This window comes from Serinus canaria, chromosome 2, assembly GCF_022539315.1.
Source record: "Serinus canaria isolate serCan28SL12 chromosome 2, serCan2020, whole genome shotgun sequence".
Classification (NCBI taxonomy): Eukaryota; Metazoa; Chordata; class Aves; order Passeriformes; family Fringillidae; genus Serinus; species Serinus canaria.
In genome coordinates, this window is record NC_066315.1 from 150,004,317 (window position 1) to 150,016,645 (window position 12,329).

General features: G+C 50.1%; 1 protein-coding gene across 1 annotated transcript; it reads left to right on the top strand.

Moving 5' to 3' along the window:
* The first annotated feature begins 238 nt into the window (after positions 1-238).
* On the top strand, positions 239-6,948 carry LOC103827153 (ly6/PLAUR domain-containing protein 2-like). Its single transcript, XM_009102668.4, has 3 exons — positions 239-520; positions 3,850-3,969; positions 4,998-6,948. The coding sequence occupies exons 1-3, from the start codon at positions 469-471 to the stop codon at positions 5,207-5,209; spliced, it is 384 nt and encodes a 127-aa protein (XP_009100916.2). The 5' UTR covers positions 239-468; the 3' UTR covers positions 5,210-6,948.
* Positions 6,949-12,329: the final 5,381 nt, after the last annotated feature.

The following is a 12,329-nucleotide window of genomic DNA, read 5'->3' on the forward strand; positions in this document are numbered from 1 at the left end:
GCCCGTGGAATCATTTCTCCAAAGCACGTGGAAGCCCAGCCTGCTGACACTCGCCCCTTGACAGTTGTTGGCCAGTGCAACACGTGTGACACAAACCAGCTCTGGGCTCGTGGAGCCAGACTGGAAGGAGCAAACAAACCTTGTCACATTCCCCATCCAAGCCCTGGCATGGGGCCACACCTTGCAGTGCCAGCCGTGTTTTTCCTTTTCCATGGGACCAGCCCCAGGACATAAACCTGGGGAAGAGCCGAGGGATGGCAGGAGTCTGCTCGTTGGGGTGATGTCACCTCGTCAGGGAACTCGTTCCTCTGCAAATCCCAATCCAGACTGGAGCTGGGCTTTCCCCTGATCACCCCGAGGGAATCCGCCCACAGGATCAACAACAGCTGGTGGAGGGTGGGAAAACATATAAAGCTCCTTGGGAGAACCTCTCTGGATCTGTCCTGGCTGCCTGGATCTGCTCTCAGCATGAAGAAACTCCTGGTGGGATTCCTGCTGGGCCTGGCTTTCGTGGAGTTGGGTAAGAGCTCCTCATTCCCAACACTCCAGAGACCCCCACCCTGGGAAATTCCTGGGAGGGTGGGGGGGGGAAGACCTGGTAACCCCCAGGTAGGGGAAATGATGCCTTTTGTACTGAGGAAGGTTGAAGGAGAGGGTGAAATGGGAAAGGGGAGATGCATTCCTGGTGGGAAGAGCTGTGATGCCGGACTGGGAATGATGCACATCCTTTGGATATCTGTCACCCACATCCAGGGATAGAGGGGACAACCACAAGCCACAGGGCAAGAGCTTGAAGTGCCAGTCTCTACTGAGCTGCTTCCTGTCTCATCAGGAATGTTCATCCTGAGCTCCTGACTTTCCTAAACCTCCCAGCTGGCTGCTGGAAGTGCTGAAAGCCAGAAGGTGAAACTTCAAGATAAGAGTGGGGATATGAGAAATAATTCCAAGGACATTGGAAAGTTTTATTAAACCCCCAGCTCCAGGATTTTCCCTTATTCCAGGAGATAGGAAATTCCCCTGGAATTTCTGGAGATATTTTAGGAGATAGATGGAAATGGGAAATTCCCCGGGGTCTGTGATGGGTCTGGATCTGGGGCAAGCTGGCAGCAGGGTCTGGCCATCGCTGTGTCCTCCCTCCATGCAGATGTGACCAACTGCAGGTACATCCCTGCCTGGAACAGGCGTTCCAGGGATGGCACCACCCCAGAGGGGTTTAACCCACAGCCCACGGGCCCCAGAGATCCTCAGGCTGTTTCCATGGAAGATCTCAAAGGAAAGGCAGCCTGGGCAGGGCTCAGACATCTCCATCTGAATTCCTGCCTTGGATTTAATGGAATTTCTGAGAAACCACCCATGGTCTCAAATAACTTTATGGAAAGAGTTATCAACCCGTTTGCTTTATAGCTGAAATCGGGCAGAAATATTTTTTTGGGGATGATCCAAAGGGAAGTAGCTGGTCTAGGCACCCCTGCTGTGGCTGAGAGATGTGTCTGTGACCACCCATATTCCTGAGGCTTGATATCAAGGAATAGAAGGTCCTGTTGGACAGTGAGGAGCAGGGAATTTTTGGCTCAGATCAGGATGCAGAGCTGTCCCTGTTCAGTTCTCCTGCCCCAGTCCTTATGGATTTGGGCTTTCCTCTTCCATGCAACCTTCCCACAAAACCCACGTCCTCTAAATGCCCCACCTGGAGCCAGAGAAAGATGAGGGGTTGAGGTTTTCCTTCCTTAAACCTGCTTTTAACTGGGATTAATTCCCTCAAGGCACTTACCCATAAATCTATGAAAATATTGAGGTTTGTAAATGGAAACCACCTCACCCCAAGAGTTGCAGGGCAGTTTCTCAAGTGCCTGAAGCCAGAACTGCTCTGTCCATCCATCCATCATCCATCCATCCATCCTACACATCCACAGACCTCCAAATGATCGTTGATGATGTGTTACCTCTGTTAAAATATATAACAATTATATGGATTGGATTATGGATATTTGGGAAGGGATCTAGTGAGGTCCTGAGCTGGGATAAACAGGGATGGCTCCACTACCTTTGTTTACAGGCCACAAGAAAATTTAAATATTTCCATGAAAAATTCCTTTTTACTTCTGCAAAGAGACAAGGAATTGTCTCTTTGAATTGAATTCCTTAGCAAGAGCTAAGGAAGGAGAAATAGAAGTTTTGCACTGCGTAGGTTCTACCCCACCGCCGAATTTTTCCAAAGGAGCTGCTGCGAGGAGTAGGTGCCTTGAAAATTCCTTTCTGAAGTCAGGTGTTCAAACAAATGCCTTCAGAAATATTTACCCTTATCACAAAGCCCCAGAGGTTCCTCAGACAGCAAAACGGGAACAAAAAAACAGCGTCGGTGTGAATTTTTACCAATAGATGGCACTGGACGCTTGCAGGTTTTTTTCAGCCGGTGGAAGCAGGGTAGGATAGAAAATCTCAGACCAGGCTGGTTTTTGTCATCAAGCCCCACCAGCAGGAGTTTGGAAAATCCACACCCTCAGTGTCTGCTGGCTGCGGATGGACAGTGCTCACACTGAGGGTTTTGAGAGCTGCTTTGCATAGATTTGCATATTTAGAGATGTCTCTCCCTCAGGGGGCAGCCAGCAAGGGTTTGTACATCGCCTCTTCAAAAAGCAGCAGTAGCCCCTGATGAGAGTGGTTTTAAGGCCACACTCGGCCCTCAGGATCTCTGAGACAGCTCTGAAATTTAAATCTGGCTCTCAGTTACTGATTCCTGCAGAATTTCCCTTAAACGAGCAGGAAGGAGCTGTAGCTATGAGGGGAGGGATGGGGCAGCTGCCGCTGTCACAGCTGGGGAATGCTGCTCTCAGCAGAAGGAGCTGGTTTTACAATCAGGGAATATCCTGGTTTGGAAGGGACCCACAAGGATTATCAAAGTCCAGTTCCTTGCCCTGCGCAGGACATCCCAACAATCCCACCCTGATGCCATGACCATTCCCTGGGGAGCCTGTTCCAGTGCCAGGAAAAGGGAAGAACCTTTTCCTGATATCTGTCGTCTTGTTCACAGGGGTCCCATGATGAGGGAAGAGACGAGAAAGTTGACTCCATGTATCAGAAGCTTGATTTATTATTCTAAGATAGATAATATGTTAAAACTATACTAAAAGAATAGAGGAAAGGATCTCACTACAAGGCTAAGCTAAGAATAGAATAGGAATGAAATAACAAAGACTTCTCTCAGACCGAGACCGGCCCGACAGGTGATCTGTGATTGGCTCTTAATTGCAAACAGCCTGACGAGGCCAATCCCAGATTCCCCCTGTTGCATTCCACAGCAGCAGATAAGAATTGTTTACAGTTTGTTCCTGAGGCCTCTCAGCTTCTCAGGAGGGGAGAAACCCTAAGGAAAGGATTTTTCATAAAACATGTCAGTGACAGATATCCAGCCTAAACCTGCCCTGACACAGTTCCAGGCTATTCCCTTGGATTCTGTCGCTGCTCCAGAGAGAAGAGATCCGTGCTGCCCCTCCACTTCCCCTCATCAGGAAGTTGTAGATCCCAAAAAGTCTCCCCTCAGCCTCCTCTTTTCCAGGCTGAATTCTCACAGAGGATACTCAGACCTACCAAAGCTCAAGCTTAAGTCCCTCTAAATCCCCCTTTTTCAGGCTGCTGAGCCTCCAAACTCAAGCTCAAGCCCAGCTCCTGCAGCACCACCCTTGTCCTCCAGTCCTGGGATTTGTCTTTTCCCCCCTGGAATATCCAAGCTTTGTCATTGCCTCCAGACACGCCTAATTTTGGATGCTGCTGCATTTTGGTCAGAAAGCTCCAGATTTGGGTCTGTCTTGCTGGCTGTGTCCCCTCAGAGCCTTTCTGTCCCCTCTGCAGCCCAGTCCCTGCAATGCTACGTGTGCAAGGAGCCCACAGACATTTCCAAGTGCAGGACTCCCATCGTGTGTCCCCCAAAGGCCACCGTGTGCACCACGACGCTGCACTCCGTGGAAACAGGTGAGTGCCACCCCTGAGGGGTCCTGGGGAGAAATCCAAGAATTCCAGGATGGGTTGGGTTGGGAGAGAACTTAAATATCATTGAACTCCAAACCCCCACATTCCAGTAGACCAAGGTTGATCCAAGCCCCATCCAACCTGGTCTTGGACACTTCCAGGGATGGGATAGCCACAGCTTCTCTGGGAAACCTGTGCCAGAGCCTCACCACCCTCACAGGGAAGAATTCCTTCCCAATATCCCATCTAATCCCAGACTCTGACAGTGGGAAGCCATTCCCTGTGCCCTGTCCCTCCATCCCTTGTCCCAGATCCCTCCCCAGCTCTCCTGGAACCCCTTCAGGCACTGGAAGGGGCTCTGAGCTCTCTCTGGAGCCTTCCCTTCTCCAGCTGAGCACCCTCAGATTTCCCAGCCTGGCTCCAGAGCAGAGGGGCTCCAGCCCTTGGAGCATCTCCATGGCCTCCTCTGGACCTGTTCCAACAATTCCCTGTCTTTGTCATGTCAGGACCCAGAGCTGGAGGCAGCTCCCACTCTTCAGCTGGGGTCGCACCAGAACAGAGGGGGAGAATCACCTCCCTCAATCTGCTGACCACATTTCCCTCTCCCCATCCCAGTCCCTTTAACATCTCTGTAAAAACCCAGGAGAAATTATCCCGTTTTAGAGAGGGAAGGAGAGAAATCCATCAGATTTGGAGCCTCACAGTGAAATACCCAGACTCACTGCACTTGTTGCCTCTGTGTGGTCTTTCCTACCCCGATATCTCTGTGGACCCTGAATTTATAGACAGTGCAAACATCTGCAGGGAACTGTGTCCCTTTTCCATGCTGGATTTTGGAAGGAGCAGGAAGGCGAGAGAGAGTCAGCAGTGAGAGCTGGCAGGCCTGTTCCCACAAAAAACAGGCTGGGTTAGAGGCACCCATGGATTAGGGATGTCCAACACCTCCTCTGTCAGTGTTTCTCAATCCCATTTTCCTTCCATGTTTTTTCCCCTCTCTCACCACCTCCTCCTCTCCAATCTTCCTCTCCCAGGTTATCCCTTTTTTGGCAACATCACCGTGACCAGGGGCTGTGAGGAGGAATGTGTTTCCTACAACGGCATAGGGGACCAAAAGCCCAAATCCTGCTGCTACACCGACCTGTGCACGGATGACACCAAGAGCAGCAGTGGGGTGAGGAGCAGCTCTGCAGCGCTGGCCCTGGTGGCCCTGGTGGCTGGCACTGTCCTCCAGTGCTCCCTGTGAGGTCCCAAGTGTCCCAGCTCCAGCTGAAAGCCCACCACTCTCCCTGCCAAGCTGCCTCATGAACTCTTAGATGCTTTGGGAATGCCCTTCTTCGCTGGCGTGTGGCTTCGCCCCATCTTCAAGGCTGGATTCAAGCCAGGAGTTTGGGCACCTGGACTTAAACCCTTCAAATCTCCAGTTTCCAGCTGTTTAAGCAGATGTTCCTCACCTTCAGCTGCTTCTGGTCCTCAGGATCCACAGAGAATGGGTTGGGTTGGAAGGAACCTTCAAGATCATCCATTTCCAACCCCAGCCATGGGCAGGGACACCGTCCACCATCCCAGGTTGCTCCAAGCTCCATCCAACCTGGCCTGGAACACTGCCAGGGATCCAGGGGCAGCCACAGCTTCTCTGGGAATCCTGTGCCATGTCCTGATTGAGAGGAGCTGATGAATCTGGGCCCAGTTACTTCCTGCCCATCAGAGTGTGGGTGGAAACTGCGGAGATCTGGAGCCTAATTCCAAGGATAGGCTAAGGAATGAGTTCAGAAGGGCTCAGCTTCCATGCGGGAACAGGATGGATTTCTGGAAAGTTCAGCACACCCCCCTGGACTGACAGACCACGCAGGGCAGACCTGCAACCCAAATTTCTAAGTTTGGCCAGACAAACATGCCCCCCTCCCTCAGCGTCTGCCTGAGCTCAGGTTGCAGTTGGATCTCTCCCAGATTTCCCTTTCCAGATGTTTTAAAGATTATTCCAAGCAAATTCTTCTCTTATTCTGCCCTCCCTTCATCCTTTCAGAGCAGAAACTGCAGGATAGGGAAAATAATGGTTATCCCAGTCCCTCAGCTCTAGGAAAAATCAGTCAAAAGTGCTGGGATCCCAGCTGGGATTTGCTTGCAGCAGATGTGGGATTGATTCTGAAGCCCTGCCTGCTGCAAAAGCAGCTGGAGTGGAAGCAGATATGAATGAGCCAGGTGTGCCCAGCTCACAGAGATGCAGGAAATTTTCCACTCCCTCTGTTCCTATTGCCAGGGATCATCCAGATGATCGGGAAGTCAGGGTAGAGCAGAGCATGGATACACCCTGTGCACCATCCTTGTGTGTTCACAGCAACCTTCTCTGTGGCAGAGTCTATTTTTCCTCCATTCCCCCCACCTTTTCCGCTCTCTTTCCACAAGAAACCAAAGCAGGGTTTTTTTGTTTGTTTGTTTTTTTCTCCTCCTTGCACAGAGGGAATCGTTTCTCAAGGTTTGTTTCAGTGCCATTTAGGAGAAAACTCTGACAATCTCGCATTCCTTGGCAGAGCTCAGGAGGATGGTGAGCCCTTTTTCCTGGAGGTGAAACCCACTAAAACACTGAAAACCCCCTGGCAATGCTGAGATCTGCAGGGAGCAAATGCCATGGAGAGGATAATAACTGGAAGTTACTCAAATCCCAGTATTCCACCCACCCTCACAGTCACTGAGCACCAGCCCCTGCTTCCCACTCGTCCGTTCTGTTTTTTCCTGCTTCCAAACCAGTTGGATGTGTCAGGCCAGAAGCAAAGCTCCAGACCTGCCATCCTCAAAACACATTCTTTTTTTTTTTTTTTTTGGTTTTGTCCTGGCTTCCAGCTCTGTCTCCAGCAGCTTTTCCACATTTTCTGCAGGATCCTGGGCTCTGCTTTCCACCTGTGGATGGGGCAGGGTCTGGAGGCAGAGGGACTGGGAGGGTGAGAGTGAGAATTTGGTTAATAAAGTTGGATTCTCTGGTTTTCAGCCTACAGCATCTTTCTTTTGTGTTCGATATTCCCATGGGAAAGGAGTGTGGGGCAGCACAGGGTGCAGGGAGGGGATTTCTGACTTGTTTTTCAGCTCCCAAACTGCCCTGTGCCAGACAGGGGGAAAACCACACACAGGGCTGAGCACAGGAGTGCAAAAATCCTCCTTGGAAAAGCCAGAAAAGCCAGATTTAAGGCTATCCCTGCTGGAAAAGGAGTGGGAGAAGGGTTAAATATAGTCCAGTGGGACAGGAGGCTTTTTTGGGATATGCACTGGGAGAAGTGAGGGGGTTTCAGGGAGGAAAAGAGAAAGTGACTGAGCTCAGCATCGAGACCAACAGGAGGGTGGGAGTGACCCTGCCGTGCTGCAAAGATGCTCCCTGTGGGGACTGTCCCCTGGTCCCCTCGTGTCACCAGTGCTGGCTGTCAGCATCCTGCCCCTCCCGGCCTCCTGTCACCCAGGACTGACCTGCCAACGTGACCCACGAGTTTCTACTGGAGCCAAAACAGACTCAGAAGCAGATTTTTATCTTCAGAGCACCTCTGATACATTCCTTGATTAGGAGAGGTGACAAACCCTTCAGGCAGGGGTACGAAATGGCCTTTTTTTGTATTGCAAGCCACCTGATCACACCGTGGCAGCCACAAGGCCGAACAGGCGTCACTGGGAGCACTTAAAAAAACCGAATTTGCTGTTTCTTTGGTTATTGCTGTTATTTATCCCTCCCTTTGCCCCTCAGGAGTTAAACCCAGCCAGTGCCACTGCCCCAGGAAATGCAGGAGAATCAAAGGCCTGGCCGGATTTTTTGCGTCACTGGGTCGAGTGGACACGGGGAGGGAGAAGTTTAAATATAGGCTGGAGAAAATAGAACAGAGGAAAATGTGTCTCCAAAGGGCCAGAAAAAGACCTGCAACCTCTCGGCCCTGCCGGGTGAGGCTTCACAGCCAGCGGAATCCAGCACCGATGCTGCTCTGCTCAAGGATTTTTCTTGTCTGTCTGTGGGCTTGTTCTTCCCGGCGCATGCAGAGATTTTATCTCCAGATTTGAGGGCATTCCTCGGTGCCTTGTGCTTAATCTGGTCAAAAAAATTGCTTTTTCCACCGCCTTCCAGACCTTCTGCAAATGTGGGGCAGCACTAGAGGTATGCAGAGTCATGGAATGGTTTGGGTGGGGAGGGAGCTTCAAGATCATCAAATTCCAACCCCTGCCATGGGCAGGGACACCTTCCACTATCCCAGACTGATCCAAGCCCTGTTCAACCTGGCCTTGGACACTTCCAGGAATGGGGCAACCACAGCTTCTCTGGGCAACCTTGAAGGGTTGCCAGGGCGTCCCCACTCTCACAGGGAGGAATTTTTTCCTGATCTGCATCTCCTGCTTCCAGTTACAAACCTGAAGTGCTTTTTTCCACCCAGGAATTAGAGAGGAAAGAACAAGAGAGGTTCATCTGTGAGGATATTCCAGCTGGGATATCCTGCTGAGTCCCACCTCCAGCCAAAAATCAGGGCTGTGTATGAGCCTTGAGTAGCCTTTACTTGTGAGCTCCACGATTCCAGAAGGTGAAGTGGGCATTCCAAACGATAATTTCCCTGGAAAGACAAAACATTCAGCTTGGATTTAAACTGAAGGAGGACCCAGGTTCAATCCTGGTTTGTGCTGAGAAGAATTCCCAGGAAAGCATCACGGGAACAGCAAGATTAATATTTAAAGGACTGGGTTTTCCAGCAGGGATCATTTCCAGTTGTTTTCCACAGCAGGACACTGGTCAGGCCATGAGTGGTGGCTGTTATCCCAGCATGCCCTGATTGCAGAGGTGGGAAACACCTGAGGAGCTCTTTGGCTGCTTGGTTTTTTTAAAAATTTTATATATTTTATCATCTTTGGGAGCGAGAGAGAGGGAAAAAACCCCACACAGCCCTCTTGGAACGCACATTAAATGTGAAAGAGAGATAAGGGCAGAAATTATTGCGATATTCCAAGAGCAGGAAAAAGCAGGGGATATTTTTTGCAGTCGGGACATTGCATGTAAAACAGAGCTCTGATGTCATCAAACACAGAGAGGACTTGTAGTTCTTGCTAAAAATACTTATCTAGAATATAAATATACATTAGAGTGTAGCTGCGAGGCTTCTGGAGAGCTCTGCCACAGACTTGTATTTACAGAGAGGGATTTAAATGTTTAATTCTGCACCCTCAAAGGAAAGTCACTCCATCTGAAGGAGTTATTAATTATGGAATGAGCCTGGCAGTGCAGCAGCAGTGATATCATTTTCAATATCGCTCTCAAATTATTTCTCATCTCAAAACTATCATGTGCTCTTTTTTCCGGCCTTAAAATAGAGCTATTTTTCCATATTAGGGTTTGGAGGGCTTGGAGCATCTGCCTCTGACACGGCAACACATCCTCTCTTGGATATCTTCATTTTTCTCCTGCTTGACTCTCACATCCCTAATTCCAGAGGAGCACAGAAGCCTCTTTCCCTCTTTTTTTCTGTACAGCCCCAGGCATGCAAACAAAGCCTAAAAATGAGGTGAAAAGAACCTTTCAGTGTCAGCAGCAGATGTGCTGAGGGGGAAGGAAGTCGAGCACGGCATCGTGGTTGGGATCTTAATTTAGAAAAGTCATTTTGGGTCACTTGGATACGAGGGAGACTCTCAGAGTGTTGTAAAAGGCTGGGGCAGATGGTCTGGGTGGGCTCCACCTCCAGCACAGACCTGGGGCTGCACTCTGCACATTCCCATCCGGTTGGAAAACACAAGAATTAAAACATGCTTTAATCCTTCTGTGCCCTGTTCTGGCTCGTGATCCCTTTTATCCCTCAGTCCCCACTGGACAGATGGGAATTGTCACACGTTGGTGGCTCCAGGCTTGGTCCAGCCACACATTTTTTTTAGGATTGAGCTTTAAGTTTCTGAATATCCTCAGTAAATGTGGGTGGGGTTGTTGTGCCTTGCGGGGAAACGATTTCACACCAGTTCGTGGTTGGGCAAATTGCTGAAATCCATGAGATCTAACATTTTACAGGGAACTGGAAGCCAAATATATGAAGTCCATGGATCAGAGTCTCAAAAACCTGCTCCAGAACCTGAACAAAAATCCTACAGGCTGCCTTTGGACAGCAGGTCTCTTAATGGAATCATGGAATGGTTTGGGTTGGGTGTGTCTGTAAAAACCATCAAATTCCAACCCCCTGCCATGGGACACCTTCCACTATCCCAGGTTGCTCCAAGCCCTGTCCAACATTACCTGGAACACTTCCAGGAATGAGGCAGCTACAGCTTCTCTGGGAAACCTGTGCCAGGGCCTCCCCAACTTCACAGCCAAGAATTTCTCCCCAGTATCCCATTTATCCCTGCCCTCTGTCAGTGGGAAGCTGTCCTGGCACTCCAGACCTGTGTAATATAAGGGGTGAATACATTTTCCATGTCTTCACGTCTTTCCTGCCCACTCCAAGGACCATTTGATGTGTCCCCAGTCACACCAGCAGTGACACCCCTGTACAAGGCACTGTTCAAACCTTGTTTTAATGCCCAGCCCTGCCCTGGACTCATCATCCAGGAGCAGTTGAGTTATTCCTGTCTTCCTGGGACTTGGACATCCGTCCCTTCACATCCTTGCAAAAGAAATGGCTTTGACTCAATTATCAGGGAAGGACATGTAAAAGATTTCCTGGAAAAGCAGGCTGAGTGAAGTCAAGGCGTGTCGGAACCAAGGACATCCCTCTGGCTGTGCTGAGCAGCCAAGACCCCTGCCAGGTGTCTCAGAGACCCTGGCACACAGCCCAAGATGCCTTTGGTTCTGATTATGACCCGTGGAGCAAGTTACCAACCTTTTTCAACCTTGCAGATGAACATCTGCACGCCACGACAAATTAAGTAGAATGATAATGAATTTATCATGAGGTGAAAAAGTCAATTTTAGGGTTTCTAGAATGGGGGTTCAGGGGGCAAGATGGAGGGATTTGGGCGTGTCCAGCCTTTCTCCTTCTTCTTCTTGGCCTCCATCTTCTGCTGTGATGGTGGCACTTTTGGGTTGGTTTAGAGTAGCAGCTCACTGTCTAACATAGGTGGCAGGTATTGGAAAGTAATTGTAAACATTGTACACGTAGTTTTTAGTATAAAGAAATAACACTGGGGGCAGGCAGAGTGCCCTGGACTGTCTTGCCAAGCAGACCTCAGCTGGACAGGGGAAAAAAAATATAGATAAGGAGCAATAAACAACCTTGAGACCGAGAACTGAAGAGCTCTGACTCCTTCTTTGAGCACTGGGCTGGGAAAAGAGACTTTCTAACATTTCTCGGGGTGACTCTGACCAGTGAGAGGCCCCGAGACAAAGGTGCTCCAGTGTCGGTGCATTTGCTCCTGCAGTACCACTGGATTTATAATCATGGAATCACAGAATATCCAGAGTTGGAAGGGACCCACAACGATCATTGAGTCCAGCTCCTGGCTTGCACAGAACACTTCCAAAAACCTCACCAGAGGAACAGAGTGAGGAGCTTGGGATGACTGGGAGAAGTTCTGCTCCTTCTTTGAGGCCTGCAGCTCCACACATTCCTTGGCTGCTCCCTGAGTTCCCTGGACCAGGCACAAACACGGGCTGAGGCTGAAGGCTTTGCCTCCGTGAAATCCCGGGGGCGGGTGGAAATCTGCCAGTCGAAACTGTGCCCTGGGCAGTGGCAGGATTCCAGAGGGTGGCTGGGAGCCAGCAGGGATGGGAGATGCTTGCAGAGGGATGTGCCACTGCTCCCAGTGAGGAACATTGATCCAAAGTGGGATTCCTGGGAAGAGGCTCACCACGAGCTGATTACCAACGTGCTTTGGTGTCGTTCTTCCTCACGGACCTACTGAATCTTTAAAAAGGTGTCTTCAGGTCCAGTGGAAGCTTCAACAGAACCTTTTCCACCCAAAAATCTGTTTCCTGAAATCCACAGGGCCTCCAGAAGCTCCTTCTGTGCAGCGAATCCAAAGCAGCAGCTCTGTGTCGTTACCTGCTCATGCACAAAACCAGGATCAGATGAGCCGTGTCCTTACAAAGCCAGGCTGAAAACAAGCCAGACGTTGTTCCTAATCTTCCCTGGCTGCTGCCAACCTCCAGGGAGAGAAGCCACGGGGGAAGAGGTGTTTTTAGCATCAAGACAGCTGTCACTGTGTTGGGAGATGCCACCCAAGTCTGAAAGAGAAACAAACACCCGGGAGATGGTGACAGACTTTGACGCACTCACAGCAGAGCAGGAAAGTCAGCCTGGAAAGGAGGGGAGAGGGAATAGCAAAATATCTGATTTTTGCCCACAAAATGAGGGGTTTTAAACAAAATGCCATCATCCACCGTCCATGGGCAGCTTAAGAACTTTGGGAATGCAGCTAGGAAGGGTTTC

Coding starts and splice junctions, on each gene's coding strand:
- LOC103827153 (XM_009102668.4), top strand. CDS start 469: ATGAAGAAACTCCTGGTGGGATTCCTGCTGGGCCTGGCTTTCGTGGAG. Junction 521..3,849: donor CCTGGCTTTCGTGGAGTTGG/GTAAGAGCTCCT, acceptor TCCCCTCTGCAG/CCCAGTCCCTGCAATGCTAC. Junction 3,970..4,997: donor GCTGCACTCCGTGGAAACAG/GTGAGTGCCACC, acceptor TTCCTCTCCCAG/GTTATCCCTTTTTTGGCAAC.